The sequence below is a fragment of the Anser cygnoides genome, chromosome 18 (assembly GCF_040182565.1).
Source record: "Anser cygnoides isolate HZ-2024a breed goose chromosome 18, Taihu_goose_T2T_genome, whole genome shotgun sequence".
Classification (NCBI taxonomy): Eukaryota; Metazoa; Chordata; class Aves; order Anseriformes; family Anatidae; genus Anser; species Anser cygnoides.
The window spans coordinates 7,359,829-7,386,631 of NC_089890.1; the positions used below are offsets into that span (position 1 = coordinate 7,359,829).

General features: G+C 42.1%; 1 protein-coding gene across 1 annotated transcript; it reads right to left on the reverse strand.

The window, feature by feature from the left end:
* Positions 1 to 141: 141 nt before the first annotated feature.
* On the reverse strand, positions 142 to 26,748 carry PITPNA (phosphatidylinositol transfer protein alpha). The gene is made up of 12 exons (XM_066979902.1): positions 26,615 to 26,748; positions 21,403 to 21,433; positions 14,966 to 15,111; positions 14,292 to 14,383; positions 11,880 to 11,887; positions 9,456 to 9,530; positions 9,003 to 9,086; positions 7,551 to 7,628; positions 6,500 to 6,610; positions 4,733 to 4,855; positions 4,037 to 4,106; positions 142 to 2,896 (listed from the first exon to the last, which is right to left on the reverse strand). The coding sequence occupies exons 1-11, from the start codon at positions 26,632 to 26,634 to the stop codon at positions 4,059 to 4,061; spliced, it is 816 nt and encodes a 271-aa protein (XP_066836003.1). The 5' UTR covers positions 26,635 to 26,748; the 3' UTR covers positions 142 to 2,896; positions 4,037 to 4,058.
* Positions 26,749 to 26,803: the final 55 nt, after the last annotated feature.

Genomic DNA, 26,803 nt, shown 5'->3' on the forward strand with positions numbered 1-26,803 from the left:
AGGACTGCGGCAGCGGGGCCGGCCTCTGTGCGAGGCCCGAGGTCGCGTTGCGGCCCCGCGGTGCGCCCACCTGAGCCACCACCACCCACCCGGAGCACCGCCACGCACCCTGTCCCGAACAAAGGAGGCCGGGGCGTGAAGCTCTGTCTAGTATTTTATTAGATTTCGTTTCCAATATGCCTGTATTGGAAGAATTAGGAGACAAAAAAGGCACAAACTCACATTGAAAGAAACGACGAGATAATCTAACCCATTCTACGGAGTGTGTCGCCAAAGGAAAAAAAGAGCACGATGAACCGATCAGAACGTGGCGGGGAGGCCCAGCGGGGATGAACCCAGAGGGGTGCAGCGTGGGGGGGGGGGTGGGTGATAGGGTCCTGTCCCCGAGCACCCAAACCACGCGGCGTGGATCGGGGAGCGGGTCAGGGCCCAACCGGCACCTTGGGACAGACAAAGAGGCCCCTGATAATAAATAGCAGGGTGTGGGGTTCGTGCCAAAGCCAATGAAAGATACAACAACGGTAACGCTGCATGATCTTTGCTATGCTCACTAGCAGGAACCAAACGTCGAGACTGGAAAGTCTTCATAGGGTTTGTCTATCCCGAGGCTGAGGGATGCTTTCACTTTGGGTTAAATTAGAAGGAAAGAAGGACAAGGAGGGCTGGGTGCGGGAGTATTCAGGATGGAGTTCCTGCATATTTTTTTTTTTTTGCCAGTTTTTCCACTAATCAGGAAAGCTTTGTGTAAAAGCTCTTTCTCTGAAATCAGAGGATCAAAAAAGGATTGCATGGTGGAATGTTACAATCTGCTTCCACAGCGATTAGTGTCATCAGATAGAAAGCCTCTTGGGTAACACAAATTTAAAGAACAAGTGTGCTGTGTATTCTCAGGTTGTCCTCAAGTGTAAGAATCCCTCAACACGTAATCAACAAACATGAACAGAAGTCAGTGCATAAATTCTTAGTTAAAAATGCTTTAAACTGAAGGAACTATTAAGTGGGGCCTATACTCCTAGAATACTTCTTGAACAGCTATAGAAGATGCCATAAAACATCCTGGTCCCGAATATCCTTGCAGATTAAAATTTAGTATCTTCACCTATTTTACATTACATTTGTTTTACTTCTGTTTGGTGAGATTGCTAAAAATCCCTCATCCCTCCCCACCCCGCAAAACCGTCTGAGGTCACTGAGAAGAGCCTGCCAGAGTTACTGGTACAATTCAGAGCTTATTGCACTTAGACATGAGTAAGGCAAAATAACAAACTAAAAATAAAAGGGATAAACTGCCCCCTCCCCAGAAACCAAAAGCCATCCTCTCCCTCCAGAACACGTGTCGTCTCGTCTCACACTGAAAACAGTTCAGACCCCAGCACATACTTGTTCAGCATGGCACAGGGGCATTTCAGGATCTCCTCCTTGCAGGAATGTGAAGGGCTGAAGGAGTTGGATGTACTACAGAATGCCAAAAAGACTCCTCAAAAGCAGCAATACGCCCCTGTCTGTGTTTGGCATTCAGTATTTCATGTTAGTGCCACCAAATACAGAAGTGGAAGATAAAGTGATTACTACCGGGAAAATAAATAAATAAAATCAAATATTGGGCCTTACACATAAGCAAAGAAATTCATGTTTTCTCATATGTATTTAATAAAGCAGCATTTCTTTGATTCTGTTCTGGTTATTTGATTGTCTAAAGCTGATATCAACATATGGATAGTTACAGTAAGTACTTGAGTTCATTGAATACTCAGAGCTCTTCGTAACTTTTAACGGTATCCTTTGCAATTTATAATAACCAACAGATAACCTAGAAAAAACACAGGTCTCTAATGAGTTGCTTTTCTACAGCATGAAGGGAGATATTTTAGTCTGTCTTGCAATGGGAAGAGTATTATTGCTGAGCAGAACCACCGACCCAGGCACCTGAATGTGATCAGATACCAAGACTTTACTTGTACACCAGCTTTTTGCTACATTCCAATTTGTCCAGGGAGAATGACATTATTATTAGTCAAAAGAATTTTAGTTTTGTAAGTTACAAGAAATCTTAGTAAATAAAGAACCAGGAAGTTGCAACATATGTCAAGCAACTTTTCAGAATGATTTTGTAAGACTGACACACACAGCTGAAGGACGACATAGCTACATGGGCCAAAGAGACCATGTACCACTAAATTGAAATTCAACAGTTACGTGCTGAAGGCCCTAGCATGGGGATGCCGCGTGCAGCTTCTGATCAGTCTTTAATTCTTGTGTGCTAAGACAGAACAAAGTAATGCCGTGCAGAAGCCACGTATCACGATATATTCATCGCAGACCAAGAACTCTATCTGGCTACTCCTGATTATGTATTCATATTACATGCCATTAAATTTGTTACCCTGGGAGCAAGGGTCAGAGCGTATAGTTTTATGGAACAGTTTTGCACTCTAAAATGCTGACAGTTTCCCTCTTCAAATAGACATTCAAAGAATGGTGAAGGGCTGAGCAGGAACAAAGGTGGCAGTTTATCCCAGTTGGAAAATAATAATAATAAAAAAAATAATCTAAGTCACCACATCACAAGACTATTTTAGCTAAAAATGTCACTTGGAAATCAAACAGGGCCACATGGAAATTGGTCTGAACACAATGAAAAAAAGGAGGGAGGAGTCGTAAATACAGCGATCTCTAAGTCACACGTCTCCAAGGAGCTACCTCCTTCATATACGTGCTAACATTGGAGTGCTTAGTACCAGACGGTCTATTTGCTCACAATATTAAAGGGCATCTAGAATTAGCTATGGGAGATTTAAAATCGCCTGCCGATTGGATATAGAAAGGCTTGATCCAGAGATGGTCCGTCAGTCAAGAGTGTGGATTCCCCAGGCCTTCCTGATGACTGTCTTGCAAACTGAAGTAAAGAGACAACAGGAAAACATTTTAGAACCACTATGGAAGTGAAGTGTCCCACAAGAAGCGTCAGACTGAACCTTCATAAAGCAAATGTGAGACACTGTCACCAGTTCAGACAATGGCAATAAACCACTGCATCATATTTCAGCACCAATTCAGAGTAGAATTTCCAGCGCAGCCTGAAACTGGAAAACATTTCAACTTGAGTAATCTAACAAGTCTAGAGGCTAAAGTACAGTTGAGTAGACCACCAAATCCCTTCTCTAAGAACTAGAATAAATGTGAAAGAGGAGGAAACAAAAAAAGGTTAAAGTTACACTAGAAGATTAAAACATACCTAGTGGATTTCAGACGGATGGCATACATACATCTCCTTGTGCTCCCCACTTACCACCAAACAACCAGCAGGTAACAGAGCACAAGCAGAGGCTAACAGTCCCACTCTGGTAAAGACTGTGGTTCTTCCCCACCCTGTTCTTTCCAAGGATAGCTAGGATGGCATTTTACTGTTCTAGAAACGTGGCCAGTAACTTGGGCTTCTCTTCTCTACATAAAAGGGCAATCCTTTCTTCCTCCTCACTTTCTTCCCTAATACTTCTGTTCCTCAACAGAATAAGATTCAACACTCTAAGCACTGCTTATGTGTTATCATCCACAATGAAATACTTGAAAAACAAGTCAAAAAATTAAAAATGGGCATTGCTTCTTCCCTTGCAACATGCAAGTGTTGCTCCAGGCCCTGGCCCATTAGTAAATACCGTTAGCAAACAATGCCAGAAATACATTCCAAATGTATTTGCAATTTCTTAACGTATTCCAAGTATTTGCAGGCCCAACTTATCCTTCCTGGATTGACAAAAGTTTCTCTGCAGGTCACGGAAAGTACGCATGCATCACAGAAAAAATAACATCAGTAAATCTACAAAATGTTGTAACACTTATTTCATATGCTCATCACTCAAATGTTGATTTAGAATAATTCTGAAACAAAAGAGTAAATTCACTTGTCAACCTGTCAAGGAAACAGGTTTATTATCAAAACAATCAATCTTACATATCTGACCGCCATAAGCTTTCTTACCCATTTTTTCCCTAAATAGAGCAATATAGAGTTTTGTAAAACTCTGTTGATACCTACAGTGCACAAGGAAGAAGTCATGTTAGTCATCTGCAGCTGACATTCCTTTCACTGGATCTTTTTCTCTCATCTGAAAGAGGAAACACTATTCAAATATTCATTCTCACATGATGTTATCTCAAAATTTACCAACGTGGAACATGTTAAGCTACCCTACTTTATGTAAGACTGTTTATATCCTAGCATCACAAAACAGTTTTTGTGAATATGCACATCTAGGCACTATTTTCTCTTAAGCTGAACATCTGCAAGGGATCTGGAATCACTATCCAAAGGGCAGAAGGTACATGAAACTATAACGAAATACCTTGAGGCTTGAAAGAAGGGAAGGGGGCAGTGCAGGATACAAATCATGGAACATTGTACTCATTAAAGATTGTATCATTTGGATCTAGGTAAAACCTAAAAGAAGGTATTAAAGTGATAAATGAATCACTGACACTCACACCCTCATTACCTGCGGGTCACTATGTTTACTGGCGCAATAACAAATACAAGAAAAAGTCCATAATGATTAGAAGGAGATGCCAGCACAATTGAGTCATAGCCAATCATTCAAAGCACAAGCAGCATGACCTAAATAGCAGGAGGACAATACACACTATGCTATGACAATGCAGCAGTCTTTTCCTCTCTGCTGTACTGGATAGAAAGAGTTTCTCACACAACCCACACCTGCCCTGCTTTTCCACTGACCTCATCCAGCTGTCTCTTCGTCTCGTCCTCCATCCTACGAATGTCCTCCATAGTCAGATCAACCCACTTATCAAGCCAGCAAAAGAGCTGCCGATGGAAGTTCGTAAAGAGACGCTTTTCTTGCTGCGAAAGGAGTAGGAATAAAACACACAAACAAGTTTATTCACAGCATAATTAATAAGTATCTAACCAAATCATAACAACTTTCAGAGATTTGTACACTGAAGAACCAGCTCCCTAACCTAACCTACCTTTCTATATAACCACCATAATTGGAGACTGGAGCTAGATCATTTTTATTCATTTTTTTATTTTAACAGAATACCTAGAGCCTTGAATCCTGAGAGAAACACTATTTTTCCAAGCCTCAGCAGCAGATGGAACAGTGCCTTGAAAGAATTAGCGAATGCTTTAGTCATTTCCTTTGATTTGAGGGTATTGTTCTGATTGAATAAAGCACTCTAGGTTTGGTTTACTTAGAAGATAGTTGGCCTGAAGGAGCACAAAAAAAGGAAAGAGAATAAAATATTTTTAAGTAATCCTTGACTTGCAAAAAAAATAGGATAGGATTGACGTGCACCCACTTTGCTTTTCCCTTTCACAGCGACCTAAGGAAAAATAAGCCAAAACTTGTTTTCCATAGCTGAAAATCTTTCAGCAGAGGTAAGTAATGTGCACAAGATCCTCCAAGTTAGGAGAAATTTATTCCCCTTTTATAGGAGATAAGCTAGACAAGGTCGTTATTAAACAGAAGTATATAATGGCTCTTGGAAAGTTCTCATTAGGGAAGGACATTTCAGTTTTACCAATTATGGTTTCACATCTGATAACTTGGTCTCATCAAAGACAGCTTAACTACTTTGAAGCCAATGTGCAGCTGAAGAGACACTCGTGAAGAGAAAAGGATTCAAGACACTGCTTTGTTCAGGGCTTTTGTTACAGATATTAGAAATCTTGCAGCAGCATGGTCATTCCCTCAGAGTTCTCTTTAGATTATATCACCAGTCCTGCTTTTGCAGAAGCAGTACTATAGTTTATCAATATTAACTGCTGAGGAATCGCTATGATCTGAAGTCATAGGCATTTTCTGAGCTTGACACTGGTTAGAAAACTGCACATTGTAACTCCCATGTCTAGCATTCTGGTGCAGTTTATGGGTTACAAACTCTGGCACAGAAAAAGTTCTTTTCAGGATACCAATTATTCATATTTTAAGTTTCCAACCATCTGCCTATTTTTTTTTTTAAACACTGGTTCTTCAAGCAGCAGACTGAGAAAAGCAGAAGATGTCTAGAGCTCTAGGACTTGCCAGAAAAACCCTCAGCTGATTAAGATCAGATAACTGAAGCTGTAACTCTCCCCACAAAAACATCTGTCTTGCCACTGAGCAAAATATCCCTAGCATATATGCAACATTTCATCACTCACAAATTAACTACCAAACAACTTCAATTCTCAAGCTGACCTATTAACCAAAGCAAAACTGAGATGTTTTACCTGCATACATTAGAGTAAAAACCTACAACAGCTGATTAACCAATTCACATAACCACCAACCAGTCCTACTCTTGGATTAGCAGCAAATTGAATCCAGCTTTAAGTGACTGCAGTATACTGGGCATAACCCTTGACAATATTGCCTGAGGTGACATGACTGGGTTTCAAATTAGTATCTCCGTGCAGGATACACTCTAAGAATGAGTTGAGGTGTAAAAGCAAAAAACACACCTCATTTCTACATCTTCCTCCAACAAACAGCTCACTTACCTTCTGTATAAAGTTCTCAACCTTATTTTGCAGACCCCACCACTTGAACTTGACTGTTACCAGTTTGTAAGCACACATGTATGGACATTCTGTCTGTTTCCCCAGCTCCTTCTGCAAAGATATAAAGATATTCACTCAGGTCAAATGTTCCCAGGAAGGCAGCTCCTTCAGTCAATCATCTTTCTACAATTCCTCACAATCATCTTACATCTTTACACCTTGACTATCTTTTATTAATAAGTTTTGTCACACCTTTGCTCACCTCTTTTCCAGGGCATCTAAGAGCATGATGAAAGTAAACCCTGGTTACCTCCACAGGTGGACCTCCCTCCATTTTGAGAGGGGACCACTACTTCCTTTCCTCTGATCACCATTTTTTCTCCATTAAATGCATGTCTTTCAGGATCTTCACCATTATGATGTAGCTACTTAGTTTCCTTTCAAGTCTTTTGATAATGTCCCTACCTAAAACCTTTTGGAAATCCACGTAGATTGTATCAGTTGGGTCATCCGTACAATCACTGAGCCTTTAAAAAACTCCACAAGGTTGGTAAAGCAGACTTTCCTACTTTTTGTTACAGAAGCCATATACACTCTCCCCAAGCAGAACATATATGCCTCAGCTACTACGATGTTTGCCCACTAGAGATGAGACTTGCACACTTACAGCTTCCCAGATCCCATCCAAAGTCCCTCTTAAAGACTGGTATCATATTTGCCCATCTAGAGTTTTCAGATTCCAAGGATTTAAGTGAAAGGTTAAACACTGCTGCTCATAACTCACGTTTTTCATCCTTGAATTCTCTTGGGTGAGCTCTTGGACTGAACACCAGACAGCTCTGGCAATTTCTTAGAACTCATTCTATCTCTTTGTACCAAACTTTTTCATTTCCTCTAACTTCAGAACAGATCATCAGCTGCGTTCTGCATTTCTACATACAAGTCAATCTAGATGTGTTACAAACAGATCTGTGGCCCCAAGCCACATCTATACTTCAGTATCTATACTTCAGTCACGCAAACTGATATGGATCCTGAAGTCAAAACATACCTTCCAGTTGGGACCCAGAGGTCCACGTCCAGTCTTGACAGATTTAAATTTTGCTGGATCTTCTTCTGCCTTGTAATCCTATTGGATAGGCACACAAGATTAAATACATATTATCCTACTCTTATGCAGCTGCTCACTGTCACACAAGATGTATTTTTCTGGTGGGCAAAGACTAACCTCTAACTGCTTTCTCAAGAGCTACTGTTTTCAAACTTCAACATTAGGTCAGGCACTCTTCAAGGAAACGTATTTCTCCCCCCTGTGCTGTGTCCTAGACCTATGTGAAGAAGTTGTAACAAACCAATATGACCTTTGTAAGGACTCCTTTGGGGTAACACTATCAGAAGACTGGTAAACTCTCCTTATAGGTTTCCTGTGACCACTTGTTCTTTGACAGCTGCTGCAGAAAATAGCTATGCTCTCTGGAGCTGTGGTATCTAGTATTTTTCACAGCACCATATAAGAATGATGCTCATATATAGCACACTAGATGACAAGCACAATCAAACTCACAACTATCACCAAAAAGAAGGAGGCATTAGTTATGCCTCCTATCACATAGCAAACAATTTGCAGCATCCCCTTCATCTACACTGGATTAAGACCAGGGGCTGTACTCTACTTCTACCCCCATTTCAATTAAAATGGGAACAAACTCAGATCATCAGTTCAATGCCAGAAGTGATAAACCAGTAGAATCTTCTTTGGAAGACTTCTGCTCCAGGTGGATTCTGCTTGCTCTCTGACAGCACTTAATTCAGAGCAATTTCTATTTGCAGGTATACCTTAGCACCTGCCTAATCTATTAGAAATCAGATGCCACTCATGTCCTACCAATTCATCTTTATTGGAAAGAAAAGCTAAAATAAAGACTAGATCTGTCTTAATGCCCAAGGTCAAGTTTGTGAAGAGGTAAGTTAGCCGTAGTCAAACTTGATCAGAAATACAAAGTAGGGAAACTCAAACAACATTCCATTTTTATATAGCTTTTTTTTTTTTTTAGTAGAGTACAGAAACATCCCTTAGCTTCTTATTGTAACTGTAGTCTTTCTTAGAACAAAGTATTAGCTACATGATTTCAAAAGACAACAGCTTGAAGCCATGGGTCAGTTTCAAAAAAGAGGCAATTTAAACAAGATGCAGCATGGGAAAGGCAGTGTCATTTCTTGTTATTCAAGCACTATAATCAGCCACAGTGCTGTAAAGCTACGCATAGTACACTGTTACATGTACTGTAAGGCTAAGCAACACACTTTACAGAATCTTGACAACACTTTCAAAAGTGCTCTTCCTCTAGCTTGCTTAAACACTTTTAAGGAATGCCTTTCCTCCTCTTTCCTTCCTCTTACTTGTCCTGTTACCTGCGACCGTCTCTGTGAACAAAGTTCGTACATCATTCCTCTCTTAGCACAAGGCCTCCCAAACTAGGGAGCTCTTACCCACCTACCCTACCTTGGGAAGTACTTGAGTCCGGTCAGCAATGTCTATATAAATAGCTTCTACGTTCTTCCATACATCTGGCTCCAGTTTATGAACCTGCAGTGAAAGTACAAGCCCAAAGTAATTGATTCAAATAGAGATCACTCCCATTCTAAGACAGTAAAAAACAGACAGAGATACATGGACCCACTGCTCGCACACAGAGAACACACCATAGCGTAAACACAATATAAGATCTTTTAAAGAAGCAAAGGTGTTCACACAGAACAAGTGACTGGGGACAATTTTATTCAGCATATAAGAGAAGCCAATGGGAAGGAGTCCCTGCCTTGCTAGTACAAGAAGCACTTCAAATCCAGGAACACTGCAAACAAGACAGTTCTGCACAGCAACTCTCTAAGCTAGCAAGGAAAGCAGCATTGTGACATTAAAGAGATGAATAAAATACATGACACAAGTACTTACATTTTCTTGTGTTCCAAGATCTGATTTATGCCAGGTTTCGATTTTGATCAGGAAGTCATCCTTCATATATTCGTTCTGTCATAAAAACAAAGCTTCTTGTTATTCTTTGGATATTTAACTTGTCTGATTATTAGCTAGATAAGCAGTGGGAAAGACAACTCAGTGTTAAAACTTGACTGGGGTTTGACTTAGGGAATGCCATATTTAGCTATAAACACATCTTGTTTTTAGAAAAGTTTTTTGATCAACAAATACATAAGATCAAATAAATCACAAGCTGTTTGGTGAAAACCACTTAAGTTCCATTGCTTTAGTGAAACATTTGGAGTTTTCCCCCTATATAATTGTAGCTTTTTCTTTAAAGGAGAATGTCTGCCACTCTAAATAGTTTAGAAGGGGTAACATGTTAACTAGGCAGAAATTGCCTTTTCAAAGAGAATATTGTTCTAGCACTGAGTACTCTTCAAACGAACAACAATATTAAACTGATGTGTTGAGAGCTTTTTGACACTGGGAAGGGAAGGGACAAGAAGCACAGTTCTGCCAAGCAAGCAAAAAACTTTCCATTTCTCATAATTACTGTGAGTAGAAAAAAGACTTCCAAAAGTAACCCTATCCTCCCTCAAGGGAGCAGAAACAAAAATACAGGCCAGTGAAACACTCAGCATGTAAAAAAGGAAATATCAAATTCAGAAGACACATTACTCAGAGGGACGTAATGTTACGAGCTAGCTTTCTTTCAATCAGTTTATTTGGGCAATGGGACATTCCCATGTGTAAAGCTGAGCATTACTGCAGTAAAGAAAGATCCCTGTCCACAGTTATAAATAAAGTGTTTGTGGATATGCCACAGATGTTAAGGGGGTTTTATCTACATGATCTTACCACAACAAAAGATAAAGTGCCCTTAGCTCAAGCTAAAGAGCTTCTTGTACCCAGAATGCTTCATCTCAGACATTACACATGCTTCCATGGATCGTCAGTAAAAAAATAATACTTACTGTAATAACTGGTCCAAGAAATCAATACATGAAAAGAAAGAGATACAATACTTTAGTGAAAAAAATGTACAGCATCCATCACCCCCCTCCCACTATCAGCAAAACAGGGAAAGCTTCAGCTTCCCAGGGAGCTGCTGATACTACTGAAGAAAAAACAAAACCAGAAGTCCATAAAAATTAGCTAACTTCGCCCCCTTCTCCTCTGGAAATTCTCAGACTTGGAGAAACCCAGAGGAGCAGCAATTAATTATGTACTGCCACTTCTGCTCTCTGGACTCCAGCCAGCTGGATGAGAAGATGGAATAAGTTTATTCAGCTGACAGCATTTTACCAATCCTTTCTCAGCTTGCAGATAAGAAACGTCTCCACAGTTCTGAGGCGAACGCATGCTGGATTTCAGGCCAGTGCAGACCTCATCACTCCTGCATGCAGTAACCAGACCCTCCGCATCTCTACTGCTCATGGTAACTAAACTCCCTGGATAGTAAGGCTCAATTATTCAACACAGAAAAGAAATTGAAGATCCTTTAACAGTCAGCATCTGTTCTACCCAAGCCATCTGAGTACATTAGCAATGCTACTCTAAGAATAATGATGTCTGGAAGCTAGAGTTGAACTTTGCTGGTGTGTTCTGAAGTCTAACATGAGGTCTTCACTAAGAAGTAATTTTGTTTTAAAGATACCATTACAACTTGTGATTTTCCAACCCAACATCCTGCAGACAGTACCGTCCATTATCACTTATCATACACATCCAACTCTCTTAATTGCCTATGGCTGGGCCTTGGGCTGCTCTAAAACCCTAGCACTCTGAAAATTGCATTTTACAGAAGGCTAATTATTTAGATTGACGTATTGGGGCAGGGGGAGAGAATAAGCAAGCAGAGCTGAGGCTAATTTTTAAAAGGCTGAATTTCATCTCAAAGAACACTTCATTCTTTCCTGCAAGAAAGAGTTTCGTTCCTGCTAGTCCACATAAATACTGAATAAAGCAGCAGTAATTATAAGCCAGAGCCTTCCCACCTTCCCGTGACAAGCTGCTTTTCCATGACTATGCACCATAATTAGCAGCTGCTTTAGAACAGGTCCATTCACCTTCCTAGTTTCTCATCTATAGGGAAGATTTCTCATTTGTAGAGTGAACAAACTAATCTCTTTAGAGGTGTCCATTAAAACTTAGATGCTCAGCTTGCTACAAATTAGGGCCTGAACTTGAGGTGCCATAGCAGCAACTCCTACGCATTTCAGCTGCAGTAATAACTTTTCAATTTCTTGACATTTGGCCACAGGCACCTCATGCTGACACCCAGAAGAGTGGAACACATACCAAATTGCTTTTCTGAAAAGCATTTAAGTGACATTAATATCTAAGTCGGACTGCAGGAAAGAACCACGAAGACTGTTCTCCTTGGCACCATCCCACGGTTATAACTATCAGGCAATCCTCACTTCATTTTTACTGTAGAAGTTATAAATGTCTACAACAACAATCTCATTTTACAGTTCACACTCACAAAGGAGCAAAGCAAGGCTTCCATATAAAATACATAAAAACTACTCACTACAGCACAAACAGTGTGCAGAATTGCAGGAAGTTATAAGACAGGCATTTAAGCTCCCTCAATCTACAGCACTGGTTTGATAACATTATATAATATGCATAGTAAAGTAATAATTGCGCTTTTCAGAGGCCATATAGCAAAACGTGAGGATGACCATCTTGTATATTAAAAAATAAATACTATAATGCACAATCAATGGAAAGTACAGTTTTATTAAAACTCAAAAGGCTCTACGTAATGACTGACATGCAAGCAAGCAGTGCTCCAGAGAGCAGCACACTAATAATACTACCTCGGTACAGGAGGGTACAGGCAGAAGTACCACTAATTCCTACACAGCCAAACCAGGTTTAGCTCTTAATGCATCCCCGTCTCTTAAGTTTCAAACTCTAGTGAGCAGACTAAAAACCATGCCAACTGCTGTAAGGCAGCATGGCATTTTGTGTTGCGCAAAGATTCACACAAGGCCATCCAAGACTACGACCTAAACACCTGAACACATCTCAAAGTAAAATGATAATGCCAAAGGCAGCCTACAGCACACACACGGGTTCTTCCCTCCTGCCCAGTACTAGCAAGTGAAGGTTTCGGCAACATTTCTGAGCCCTTCTTGATTCATGTCAGGCTGGCAGATTCTCTAAACAGATTTTTCAGCCTCCGCATAAAAACTGCCTTCTGCTGCAACCCCCACAACAATGCACTTTCTATCTCCTATTACATTGGTGTTTATTATAGTTAAACATTTATTTATTTATTTATTCATTTGTTATGCCATCATTTCTAGCATACCAAAACCTGAAGTTTTTGTCAACTGGGCTGGGAAGTCTTGCATTTCATTTTGGTATCATGTTTTTTCCACTTAAGAAGAATTTTAGCAGCATATAATTGAAGAATAAGCAGCTAAGAGTGAGAAAACACACTAACTCCCTATCTTTGTTTCAGAAATTGGAGGAGATGAAAAGGAGGATATAGGCAGGTGTTATGTCTAACAGAATCTACTGGAGCCAACTTAGATCTGTTTCCACAATTTAAAGAATTAATAAAAGACCTGTCTGAGCTTAAACCAGTTCAATGTACTTAGCATGGAAATAAATTAGACATTTACTAGCTAAGTTCAGTAATATGCAGTAAGAAAACTGCATAAAAGTGAGACAGCTGGGTTGTAAATAACTTTGCTTCAACATATGGAATTACGTGACACATTAAAAACTTACTCTGCAGTTGATGGCAGTAACTGAACTTCGTATTTGCAACATCCATTCCACTACATTGCTGTAGGTAATTTCACATACTGAAGTAATGTTATCCTCCCCCACTGCAAAGCTTTTTCTTTCTTTTAAAACACTTCATTTAAAATTCTCCTATGTGGCTGAAAAATACATCTTTCTATACTGAGTTTCAAGAACAGTTGGAATTTTTAAGTTTACAGTTCCCATAGCAATTGTACCTCTGCCAAATAGCAGAAAATGTGTCCTTCAAAGATACAAACAAAAAAGACAGATAAAAATATGACACAAGTGTGGAGGCAAAATCAAAGTTGCAGGGCCTACAGCAACACAGACCCGAAAAACAGTAGTGGTGAAAGATTGTGGCTGATAGCTTCAGTGAGTAAATAAAACATTAAACACTGCAGTAGAAAATGGGTTTGACGCTATTTCACCACTTTGCACAGCTTCCAGGGCCTCCCCAGTTTACAAATGGATTCACTTCACACTTGTTGGATGATATTTGGATGTCTGTGTCAAGCCTCCATCCCAAAAGCAACTGTAGCATTGCCAATTCAACCTTCACTAACCTTAGATCCCACAACGGAACAAGTATCAACCACTTAACACTTGCTCACATCAAACTGCGCTACAAAAAGAGACAACCAAGGTCTCCCCTCTTCCCCCTTTGCATCTTCCATTTTTATTCCACCAGGCTATGCTGCACTGGAGTACATAAAAAAGCGTTCCTCATCCATCCATTTCACTAGTGTTGCAGTTGTTCCTTTAGGAGAACTGACATCCCTTTCTTGGTTTGTTCTGTTCCAATACTTAACCAACAGTACACACACTGCCATTCACTAGCAGCACATCAGGAAAGGATATTTCTTTCAACTCCGCAGACCTATATTTTGCTTTTCCTGACCACAGAAAGGGCTTAGAGAATAGAAAACTAAAAGCTGAAACAGTTCCTCTACTGCTTGCCTCTTTCCTTCGCCCATCCAACCCACCAAACCACAAAGAGAGACCAAAAAGCCAGCAGTCCACAGCCCTTCCCCACACGCTCACCAGTTCTGCAGTAGGGATAAGCGTTCCATGCTTTCTCATGTATATTCAGAGCTCCTTCAGGGGCCAGCATCCTCACAAACGTTGGCACTTTGCTGCAGAATTTGGAAATAGGAAGAAAAATACTGATGAGAATTGCACATAAGAAGAGGTCTGGCCCAGACTCTGAGACAGACAGAAAATCACCTGAAACACAGACCCTAGGGACCTGCACATTGGTGGAACTGGTGGGGTTCTCCTCCCCACACTACTATGGACTTCCAGAGACTGATGAATTGGTCAGTCTAATCTAAACCTTCTTTACATAACAAAAGAGAGGTGGAAAAAAAGAAAAAAATACAGAGGCTGAACACAGGTTGAAACGTAGGAAGCCTTTTGATCTTCAGTCAAATTCAAGTATCAAAATACCACGTAACGGAATTATATTTGCTTTGAAAAACACAGAGCCAGATTTTCTTGGGACAAGAGCCACACCTACGGGAACAGATGGGTGTTCAGCGATGCTCACTTCCAGCTGTGCCGTGTGCCTGCTGCCCTTATGCTCCATCTTACCTCCATGTCCTTCAGCCCTTACATAACCTCTGATTTACACAGTAGGGGCAATCCCATTCCATCTTCCTCCAGTTCCTCTTGCCTTTTAACCCTGCCTGCCTCTGGGAATAAGATGTTTCACATACCTCTGTAAGTGGTAGATCTTGTGTGTGTACTGCCCACGCTCTCCATCTCTTTCGTAGGGTTCATTCACCAGGACCTCCACACCTTCACCTCCACCAGTTTCATTTTTACTGGCTTCTGCCACAGAGTACAGCTGTCCCACTTGATACTAAAGAAGTTAAAGACACATTATTGTGATAGCTGTAATTTAGCAGAATTTATAATAATCAGAAGAAGCCGTCAGGGAAAAGGACATCCACTTGTGTGTCCAGATAAGTAGCTCATTTAATTTCATTTTGGTATAAAAAGCTAGAGTGGTAGTTAGGAGAAAAGCACTGCCAATAAGACAGTTACCTTTACCCCTTAAATCTCAAGCTCAAAACCACTGCAAATTCAAGAGAAAGTAAAATGGATGAAAGGAGAGCCAGGAAGGAAAACATTTAAAGAAAATCCAGGAGCCCTCAGGCATACAGTAGTAAAATCCATTCTTTGTTTCCACTCTTGGCACACAGGTGTACCGATTGTTTACGTCAAATGGAGGGTAACACGCTGCCAGTCCTGAATTAATAAACATGTTAATTTATCCAGAAGATTCCCAAAGAATTCCACTTCTTTTTTCCAAGTCTTTTGACAAAATGGACTGTACAAGGGAAGGTAGGGAAGAACTGAAGAAGAGAGACCGAAGATAAAGGGCACTTGTACCACCTAATTTAACTGCTCTAAAATATATCTGTTAGATGTGCACAGCTTAGAAGCCCAGTAGAGCTGAGCATCCCCCAAGTGCAATTCAAAACAACTAAGTTAGGAAGCTTCAAGTGAAGAGGTTATTTGCACCAGCAGGCTTTCCAATGAAATGCTGCTAACTCTAAAGCTGAATGTAGAGAAATTACTTTTTCTTGGCCTTTATGACATATACTATCACCCTTAAACCTCTTGCCAGAGTTGACACTATAATCTCATCAAGTCATTTCTCTTCGCTGAACATCCATTTCCCTTCTGAACCTAGTTCAAAGTCTGTTCTGTGAGGGCGTCCACAATCATGCCTTATCTCCCTTCTCAACAGTCTTTATTCCAACCCAAACGATGTTTTACTTCATATAACCAAACCCATTCTGAAAACTTTATCTAATGAAATAACTGAATCAACTAGTGTCATAGATAACCACCTGGTCCTTGCTGCCACTGCACCCCCTATTATTTTTCCTACTATCTTTAAGTTTTGTTTGGGGTTGTTTTTTTCTGTCACACTTCCTGTTAGCCATAAGCATTACACCGCTAGCAGGGAGTGCACAGGATTTCAACATAGTCAAATTCTTACCTTTAAGGTCATTTTTAAGTCTCTTACAGACACTGTCTTGGCAGTATTAATTCTCAGGAATCACTCAAACTACTTCATGCTAGACAATCTTTTTCAGAAGAAGCATCCCAATGTTTCACAGGAAAGAGAAGAGGAAAATCAAGAACGTGTACAAGAGAGAACATTCTCTCATCTGCAGAAGATGCAAAGACCAATACACTCATGCTTCTAGCTAAAGAAGAGGATGCAGAGCTCAAAAGAAACACGACAACATGAAAAAAAATCATGCAGACCTCTGACAAAAAGTTAGGTGTGCAGACAAGGTTTGAGAATGAAGCTAAAGCAAAAGGTCAAAAGGAAGTGTTTAAAAAATAACTGATACAACTGTTTCCAGAAATGAAATTGACCAAAACAACTGATGCCAAAGGCACTACAGAGAGGCTGTCTGAAAGGGTAATCCAAAAAGAGTTAGACATCAGAAGTACAGTGACTAAAACACCAAACCAAACCTAAGAACATAACTACAAAGGAATGGAACGCTGCTTAGGCCTTCCTCCGGCTCTCCAGCGCAGGGCTGCACACCAGAATCAGGAATAGCTCTTAACGCTCCTTACATGGAAACCCAGGCTGGAAAAGTGCTGAGAGCTGAAAAACTGCTCAGAGCTGACAACCCAGAAATATTTCACTAGGCTGGCACGTCTTCGGCATTGAAGGAAGACTTCTACAGCGGTTGTATTTTGTTGTCAGAGCATCCAAAACAAAAACAGAACCCAAGTTTTGCAGTGTTGCGCACCATCCGAAGGTAACACAGACTGCATTTCTAACATTGAATAGAGTAGATGATATGCCAAAGGTGAAAGGCCAGCTGTCCTGGCCTCAGTTAATCTGGGGCAGGGTAAAAAGCACACCAGAGGGACTGAACCAAGTGCTCTGTACAGCCTCAAGTTCACCACAGAGGCATAGCAAGTCTAGCAGGTAGTCAGCTGGGAGGGAGGGAGGCCACTCATCCATCTAATAAAAGCTATCTATAGAAAAAGCAATCCACAGAGCACCTCCTCCTAGCTAAGAGCAAAGCTCAGCTGGATGCGTCCAGAAGGTCCTGGCCCAGGTGAAAGAAGCACCCCTCGCTTGGCTGGACGGTTCCTGCGCTGTCACCAGCAGATTGGGTTTCAGTCTGGATTTTGGACTGCGGTACAACTCTCTGCCTTCTGACATTTCAAACGCCACATTGCTTTCCTTATGACTCCCCACAGATGACCCAAACAAAACAGAACACTCACCTTCCGCCAGAAGAGCAAAACATGAGAGTTGTGAAACCTTAGAAGCAAGTTGATTTAGTAGAGTGAAAGCCCCACGTACACTCGTACAGAACAGAACATAAGTAAGAGTTTGGCAACGACAGCACTAGAGGGGCAGGCTGGCCTTGACTGCTTTGCAGCAGGTCTCAGGACAGGTCTCCAGGGGTACAAACTAATTCCTCTTACTAACAGTCTCTCATTCATTCCTTCTCCCTTTTAAACACGTGGGTCAAAGTTCAGACACTAAGAGGATAAACCCTTTGGTTTGGCATCTTCAACATTTAATCTTTGCTGTTATTTCTGATCCGTTAATCACATTGATAAAAGAGGAAAGGGCCCGGACGAAACTGTCCCAATGAACAAATCCCATAACATCTGCCTGTGAAAATTAACAGGGAAGTGGATTCTGGCTCCATGAAGTCCAGAGCATCAGACAGGCCTATCCTTGCAGCTGTGAGAGCTCCCGAAAACCTTATCTCCTGGGGGAGTCACCCCTTTATACAGCAGGACAGCATACCTTCATTACACCAAATTTCATTCAGAAGGCCTGATCCAACGTAGCCACCTTCAAGAACAGTTACTTCCCTGAAAGCGGCTTTGAACGCAATTAATAAATAAGAGCCTTTTGTGTTTGGCAAGCTCCTTCCCATGTGAGAGGAACAAAGAGGCAGCACAGAATGTGTACACACAGCTCTAATCCATACCAGCATTTCAAAGTGGCAGCTGGCGAGACACCCACACAGCAGCTCAAGACCACGCTCTCAAAGTTGGCACTGTGCAACGTGATGTTGGTCAGAGAGCACAGGAGTAAAGTTTAGACCTAAGAGACAACAAGGTATTTAACTTTTTTGCTCCCTGTAATGTAAGATTGTATAGAACAACACAGGAGTGCAGCTCGCAGCCTGCACTTAAGCAGGACCAGATTTTGGCAGAGTTTCCTAGCAGAAGACAGTTTGCTGTGGTCTACCTCCTACATCCCAGCCTTCAAGTTTTAGTCATCACCAGGGCCTTTCCTTCACTGTTTGTTCCCATCTTAGCAGTAACTTGGCTAACTGTTTGGTGTTGAGCTCCAAATTTACTAAGTAATGTCTTCCCACTATCTTCCTGATCACTGGTTTTCTCTTGAATTCCTTACTCTTTGTTAAGCTGCACTTGTCAGAGGTGAGGGGACTCAGCAGAGGACCCCTGGCACATCACAGGGCAACATAGGAGACTGCCTCAGCCCTCTTACAATGCCTCAGAGACACAACTGTTTTCACTCTCTCTTATGCACTGGCACCATACTTTCAGAAACAATTTGCATGCTGAAGGAGTGAACTTTTCAGTCTTTCAAGCAAAAATTCCTAAGATATTACAGTGAAACCAGAAGTCCTCTTCCTAGTCAGAGACGCTCAATGAGCAGCTACACAGTGAAGAGCTACGTCAAGTCTCCAGAGCCCTGTTTAGAGTTTCGTGAGCAAGGAAATCCTTGAAAGCAATGAAGTTGTAGCAGCTGTTTTGTACAGACAACAGTGCAGTGACCAAGTGATGCACAGATGCATCAGCATCTCTCTGCAGAGGCAGGAAGATAAAGCAATACACAAACCCAGAGCAGTAGTCATCCTTCCACTCAATAGGAAAATAACCTTTCTTCTTAAGCATGCCTTTAAAACTACCATAGCATGTAAATGTTTAAGCAAAGACAAGTGGATATAAGAACTCTTTCTGCTTAGGGAACTGTTTCCTGAAACCTAGCCTACAAGTCACATAAGAACATCCTGTCCTAGAAAAGGTGCCTCATGCAGGGAACACGGTAACAAATATACAAGTCTGGGGAGAAATCGGGTTTGGTCAAGTCGGCGGTCCTTCCACATCCAAGCACGTTCAGGTGCTCTCTCTAGCATTTTCATTCCTTCTCTTTTAATGGTGTTTATTTGCACTTCACTTTACAGTCTTCTCACTAGGTTACTCAACCCTCCGGAACTCCGTGGATCCAGAGGAAAGAAAGGAATACATTGTCTTAAACAGATGACCCCAGGGCATCCTCAAACGAGGAGGTTGCTAGAGATGGACAGGTTTATGTACTGCCTGAAACCTCAACTTTCCACCCGGGCAGCCTACACACAAGGCTGAAAACACGCCTGGCACTGAACAGCCAGTCAGGGAGGGAAAAGAGCATAGCAAAGGACTCGCTTTAACTGGATGAAGTTTAATCCTAGTATCACGGAACTCGGAAAAATCCTGTGCTGGGTTCCATCCAATCTAACCCCCTCAAAGAAACAATCTGTAGACTGATGCGTTGACTTTCTATTTACACAGCTCAATACTTAGAGGCATACCCCTGTGAGCTAGGGCTGCTGCTGTTTAGGCTAAAGTCTTCCATTTCTTGAGCTCTGGATCACCTTACCATTTGCCTGCTGCTTTATCAAACACTTCCTCTGTCATTTGCAAGTTTGCATCCCTTGCTTACATGCTACAGTTTATCGTGTTAGTCCCTTCTTTGTCAAGAACTTCCTCACGCAAGTAGCATTCAGGCATCATAAAAGACCCAAATACACCTACTCGTAACACTTTAGTCGAACTTCTGCTAAAATTGCTTGAAACAGATTAATGCAGAAAGTACATAAGCTACAGGTAAGGAGTAAGGAACAGACCTCAGGTATTACCAGACTCATTCCTGCACCAAGACAGCACAGAGACATAAAACTACTCTTTGGTGAGAAGATTAGGTTGCCATCAGCGTGCGATGCCTGTCACAGCAGACTGGTCCACAGGAACAAGGAACTCAGCTTTGACTTTGTTTTCCTTTTTACTAGCCAGCCTCCTGGCTGCAGAAATACACTACACCAAGTTCCAAAGTGTGCTCTCTGAAAAGAGTACGGCGTTATCAAAGGAATATGCTTAAAAGAGCACTGATCCATCTTACCACTCTCTGTGCCACCGTAGATGCTATAATCAGGGGGAAACAAAACTGAGTTCTGTTATTGCACCTCTTCCTAAGAGTTAGGACAAGCTCTTTATCAGAGCTCAAACCAAAGGCTTACAGCCAAGGATCGTAACCAAAAAAAGTACACACAGCAGGACTCTACTACAGAAGCGCTATAGACTCTTACCATTTCAATTTCTCATCTACATTGCTAGTATGAAAATTCAAAAAAAGAAAAACATTTTCATAGGCAGATACTCTACAGGAGTGGTGCTCAGTGCACAAGGGGAAGCAGTGACAAAAAAGGGAGGAAGGAAAGGTAAGCTGCAACTCCCAGAGAAAAGAACAGGAATCAGCTCAGACTGCACAGCTGCTCTGTGGCCAGTTTGGTGACACAAATCACCACCTCCTTTATAAACTACATTTCTCCTTTCTCCTTTTAGAGCTTTACCTACAGAACAAGAAAGCTTTCTTTCTGCGAGATCTAGATAAGATAGTCTTAAAAACTGCTAAGTAGTAGATATACGATCTTTCTTTTGCTATACCACCCTCACAAAACAGAAAAAATTGCTTTACACTTGTAGACAAAGAGCGTAAAAAAAGAGTTCTAGGAAAACACAGGGCGATTTAAATTTGTATTAAGATTTCCTCTTCGTGTTAAAAAAAGAAAAAAAAAGAACAATGGTATTAATCAAAAGGAAACTACACTTTGGAACAGTCTGACAAGTCAACACTTGTTATCAACACATCTGAAAGTACTTTATAGGAGAGAGTATCAGTACCCGCAGGCTTAAAGAAATGAAATTGTTTGGCCAAAGCGACCGTGAAAGAGTAAGAACGCACACAGGTCCTGGAGACAGCTATACCTGTCTCTTGCATTTTCCAGTTTTTGTTCAAATTGCTTTGATCACAAGTTTATTTACAGTCCTAAAGAAAGGAAGCAACAAGAAAAGGACTTACCTCCTCCACAGACACAGGCAGGATAACGCGGCTGAAAGAGAACACAGAAATGGAAAGTTAACAAACGCAGCTGCAGCACTGAGATGGCACACTCCTCCCAGCGATGACTGCTCAGCTCTCCTCTCCCCCATTTCTCCAGCATCCACCTAGCCCTAGCTTTCCTAGCACTTACTCTTTACTTCCAAGACTACTTATGTAATAGCCTCAAGGAGAATCTATACATGATATAGCGTAATTGCAATCCTATACCAAAACTAGTGGAAATATCTTGCCACCCTACAAACCCACACAGAATCAAAATAGTTGCATGTTCCTTCTCACTACATCCTTTCAATAGTCGCATCTTATTTCCCGTCAAGTTGGTACAGAGCGTTGCTATGTGCTTCAACAACTTGGTGCCGATTTGTCATAGTTACAAGTCACTGCAAGACTTGTTTATACATCCCATCCCATAGGAAGCAGCACTAAATAGAGAAGTATATGGAAGGCTTTCTCAGAGCTGACTGCAAAAGAAGGTGTTGCCATTTCCATATATGAGTCACTTGTGGTTTCCTGAATGCCTCGTCGAACCAACTGACTGTGACTTTGGCAGTTTTTGTTCTCTAGACCAGAGATTTTTTGAAAAGACAAGAATGAACTTGAATTTAAAGCTGAAAATGATGCATGCATGTTAAGGCACTTCAAAATATTACGTGTTTCCCCAAAACTAGATTTGTGTTCAACTTCTGCTTTCAGTAAGGATAATGTTGAAACAGGAAACCAGAGCAATACACAGATATGAAATGGATAGGGTTGCTGTGGGTAGAAGAAATCCCATTTCTTTCAGAACTAGTCTCAAAGAAATGTGGATATAATGGGATAAGAAGAAAGTCCTTATTATGACTAAACTGATTTTCAGAAAAGCACTACTGGTGAAAACTGAAGCTTTCTCCTACACTAGAGGAATGTTACCAGCAAGATACCACAAGAACAAACTGTAAGAGAGACAAAAGTTTACAGATTATGCAATATTATTTATGACAGCAATGCTTTATGCTGGCTGCAAAGAACTGCAGAAAAAGCTACTGAGAACTGCAGATGAAGTTCAGCATCAACAGAAACTGAATAACGCATTATAAGCGCTCATTTTCTCCAAACACACAGGGTAACAAGCCCCAAACTAGCTATCACCAACATAAACCTTGGTGCTGTTACAGAAAAACATCTGAAAACATCAGTTCAGTGCCAGTTCAAAAATAAATAAAACAGCAAAAATTGGAGCACAATATTTACACAAAAAAATAAGTGACGGCTACACCACCGCAATCTCTCGTGCATCGGCACCTTGAATACTGCACACAAATAGTTCCAGTCGCCTCACCTCAAAGAGGACACTGAACAAAAGGAGGGCAAAAAAGATTACCTGAGATGTAGTTAACTGGGTTTTTTGTGGTGGAAGAAAGGACAGCGGAAGGGGGAAGGTATGGTAGAGTGTTATAGAGTATGAATGGTGCTGAAGAGTGAATGGAGAAGGAACAATGACAGCATCTTACAACAGAACAACCCAGGACGCAATAACAATCATTAGGTAGCAGATTTTTAAACCAATCAAGGGTACTTGGTTACATCATGCGTATTTAAGTTACGGGATTCCTTGCCAAACACGAGAAGCAATTTTAAAATGGGTTTTGATCAATTCATGGAAGTTCACATGCCGCTTACTGGAAGGATACACTGAAGAACAATCATTCTACTCCCTATTTATATATTGTTTCCTAAAAATATCTGCTAGAAAGCACGATGGAAGAGGACCTTTAGTCCAATTCATTACGGTATTCTGTACATAAGGGAGGAAAGAAAAATGGAGAATGGGTCTCCACAGGTAGACCACATACACAATATTAGCTTAAACACCAAACACAATATTAGCTTAGCTAACTGGATAAAACTACAGTTGAACAAAAAGAGGGACAGGATTATAAATAAGCAAAGATGAAAAACCAAGTATCAGGGAAGAAACATTGGCTTTGGAATGGAGTGCAAAATTGTCTTTTAGAAAACCTGGCATAAAAACATTAATATAAGCTATTGAAATTCTATTTAAGAAACTGGAAGACACTAGATCTGAATATTACCTTACAGCTTGATGTTCACGAACAGAGAAACAAACACAAAAGTTAAATAGTTTACAGTTTGTTTAGCCTAGCAAACAAAGAACGCGGGGGATGACTAACATTTATAGGCCATCAAGCAATAAAGGAGGAGGAGGGAAAACTACTCAAGAGCATCCAGAGGAAAAGCTTCCCAGGAGCAGCAATAGGAACAAAGACACCTAAATTTGGGACAGAACTTGACCAAGCGATGAGAAATTATATGATGTGGTTGCCTGCCACATCAAAGGCCTGAAAATGATAAAGAACGTTTAAGATTCCTCCTAGATTAAAATATGCCTCGAATGACAGCAAAGGGAAGTACAGCTGCAGAGAAGGTCAGTGTCATTATCGTCACTTCACAGGAAAGGGAAGCGACTCTCTATACTCAGATTCTCCTCAAGGTCTTCCGACGCAGTTTAAATCAAAATAGGGAGAGCGTGCAAGCATGCAAGATCTTAACCAGCACTTACAAACTTTGCAACTGAAACCAACCAAAGAGACAAAGAAAACCAAAACCAAAACGCAACAACCCTCTCACCCACGCACAAAACCCAACCATGCAGCTTATCCAGAGTACGGATAGGTAGAAATGAAAGATAAGTCTGAAAGATTGATAGGACACCAAAGGTACACTTTAAAGCTATCACTGCATAACCACCAGTGAAAGAAGCTGCACAGAAAAGACAGATGATGCAGATTGTCTGGGAATAAAAGGTGTGATACAGGCTTTTTGTTATATTGTTCTATATCTGTAATATCTCCTAAAATACCTACGGAGCACATAATAATACCCATTTGATTTAGTAGGGAGGATGTGACGAGGGGTCACAGCGGTGGAAGAACAATCTGCTCAGAGGGCGCACAGCTACAACTCGCTTGTATTTCTGCCACCTACAGCGGCGGGCAGGCAGCAAGGTACCTGACTGCAGCACTGGGGCAACCAGAACTAAACACAGGCAACAGAATGACTTTGACTATCCAGGTCACGCCAAAAAAAGTTGTTCCCATACGCCTTAAATAACTGCTTCCTAGAACACAAGAGTTCCCCAACAGCGTGCAAGATGGGTGACTTTTACATACAACGTCAAGGATGATTAATACCAAAACCAACAGTGACAACTCAGAATGCGCAACTGTTGGAACCAGTTGGGAATCCCAAGAAGTCCAAAGTCAATGCACAAGTTTTTAATGGACAGTGGCAACCTTGACTGTCCTTAGAGCCACATGAGGACATCTTAACAGAGACTGAGAGAAAAGGAACAGGACAATATAGCGAACAAGACTCAAAGGGTTTGGTGACCCTTCTGAAAAAAGAAATGGAAGCCTGTAAAAAGAAAGAAATTCAGTAATTCTGCTTTTTTAACCTTTGTCTTAATGTCTACTCCACATTTTCTTTCAGGAATAAGCAGCATATAAGACCAGTATGTACACTGATTTGGTGAGGTAAATGATAATAGCAAGCAAAACGACTTTTGGAAGTGATCCTTCTCAAAATTGACTTTAAACGCAGAAGCCTGACAATTTAAAGTAGCGATGTTCCCATCTTTACGTGATGCTCTGTAGGTAGCATAGCTCACTGGCAAGTGGGCTTTACTGCAGTACAGGGCAACAAACTGGAAAGGAAAACCAGGAAACACACATGAATTTGAATAGAAATAAACCAGACAGGTGCTGTAAGAAGCAAAGTACATTAACCAACTAAATTAATAGGGAAATCTCAATGAAATAGATGTTATAGAAGAACAAATTAATTAGCTTTTCATGCATCTGAAACTAAGTGCTCAGCCAATGCTTCTGTTTGCTATCCAGTTTAGCACTACAGAAGGTAACAGTGCCTCTGTGTTACAGTGACCAGCTCTTAAATTCTACACCCCTACTGTTGGATAAAAATGGCACGGGTTTAAAGATTGGGGGGGGAAGTTATTCAAGCTTAAAGACAACTACAAGGATCAGCACAACCTTCCTCAGAGTTTTAATACTTAGATCCAAAGCACATCCATGATCTGACAAAGCAATTGCTACAAGGAGGACACTGTCATGTAGGTAAATGTGTCTGAGAGAAGACCTGAAAACCCACTTTGTCATTGGGATCAGCGCATAAGAAAAGAAGAGGGGAAAAAAAAAAAGTGTTTTCTATCAGTCAGAAGAAGTTTAAAAGGACAGGATGCAGGTAGGAAAACCAAATGTAAACTGAACATCCGAGCCTTGAGAGCTGACAGAAGAGCCGTGCAGCGGTGCGCCCAGCTCCAAGCCACCTAACCAAAGTGCACCGGTCCAAAAGAGCACACCACGTTAGCAGGCAGAAAGGCGCCGAACAAAAGACTTGGGCACAGCGGTGTGACTAATAGTTACACACAGCTGGGACGGATCCGCCAGCCTGCCCGCAGCCTGCCTTCCACCCTGTCCCTGTCGGGCAGAACAACCCCGCAGCAACGGCGACCAACTCCAAGGTGAGGGCTGCGCACCGAGACGTATTTCGGAGCTCTCCGGCACACTGAAGTCCTCGCTGAGTTCCTAGCTAGAAATCACACGGCTAAAGGAAAGGACAAGGGCGATAAAACACCGAGCTTGTCATTTAGATGGGGGCAGGATCCCTGCCACCGCTGCGTCCCTGTGAGGAAAACCCCAACCCCCTGCCCTGGCAGCCCCTCTCCCGGTCCAGGCGGGTTCCCCCGGGTGGGGGACACCCGTACCCCGGTACACAGCCGGTGCTGAAGGGCCGGGAAGACCAAAAAGGGGGGGGGGGGGGGGGCACCGAGCCCCAAATCGCCCCCCCCTCCCCGTGAGGCTCCGCAGGCCGCCGGGCCCGGGGGAGCAGCACCGGGAGGCCGGTCCCCGCTTGTGGCCTCCGGTTCCCGGGGAGGGGGGGGCTCCTTCACCTCACAGCCGCCTCCGCGACCTTCACACAGCGCCCCCCGTGCCCGTCCTTCCCTCCCACACCGGCACCGGGGCCCGGCCGGGCCTTTCTCCCCCCCCCCACCCCCCCCCCAAAGCTCCGCCGCTCCTCAGAGGCACCGCTGGGTGACCGGAGGCCACAACGGAGGAAGGGAAGACGGGGAGAAGGAGCTGCCCGCACTCACTATTCCTTGATGAGCACCATGGCGGCGCCTCCCGCTCACGGCACCGGGCGCCTCCCGGCCGCTCCGCGCCGCACCGGGACGGGGAGGGGAGGGGAGGGGAAAGGGGGGGGGGGGGGAACCGGGAGGGGAGGGGGGAGCGGGGCGGCGGGAGCAGGGGGCGGGGCGTTGCCGCGGCAACCGCTGCGTCAC

Bases quoted from the DNA above. Each gene is read 5' to 3' on its own strand.
- PITPNA (XM_066979902.1), bottom strand. From the start codon at position 26,634: ATGGTGCTCATCAAGGAATA. The intron at 15,112-21,402 runs GTAAGTCCTTTT...TAACTTCTTTAG, and splicing joins TGCCTGTGTCTGTGGAGGAG to TATCAAGTGGGACAGCTGTA. The intron at 4,107-4,732 runs GTCAGTGGAAAA...TTCCTCTTTCAG, and splicing joins CGAAGAGACAGCTGGATGAG to ATGAGAGAAAAAGATCCAGT.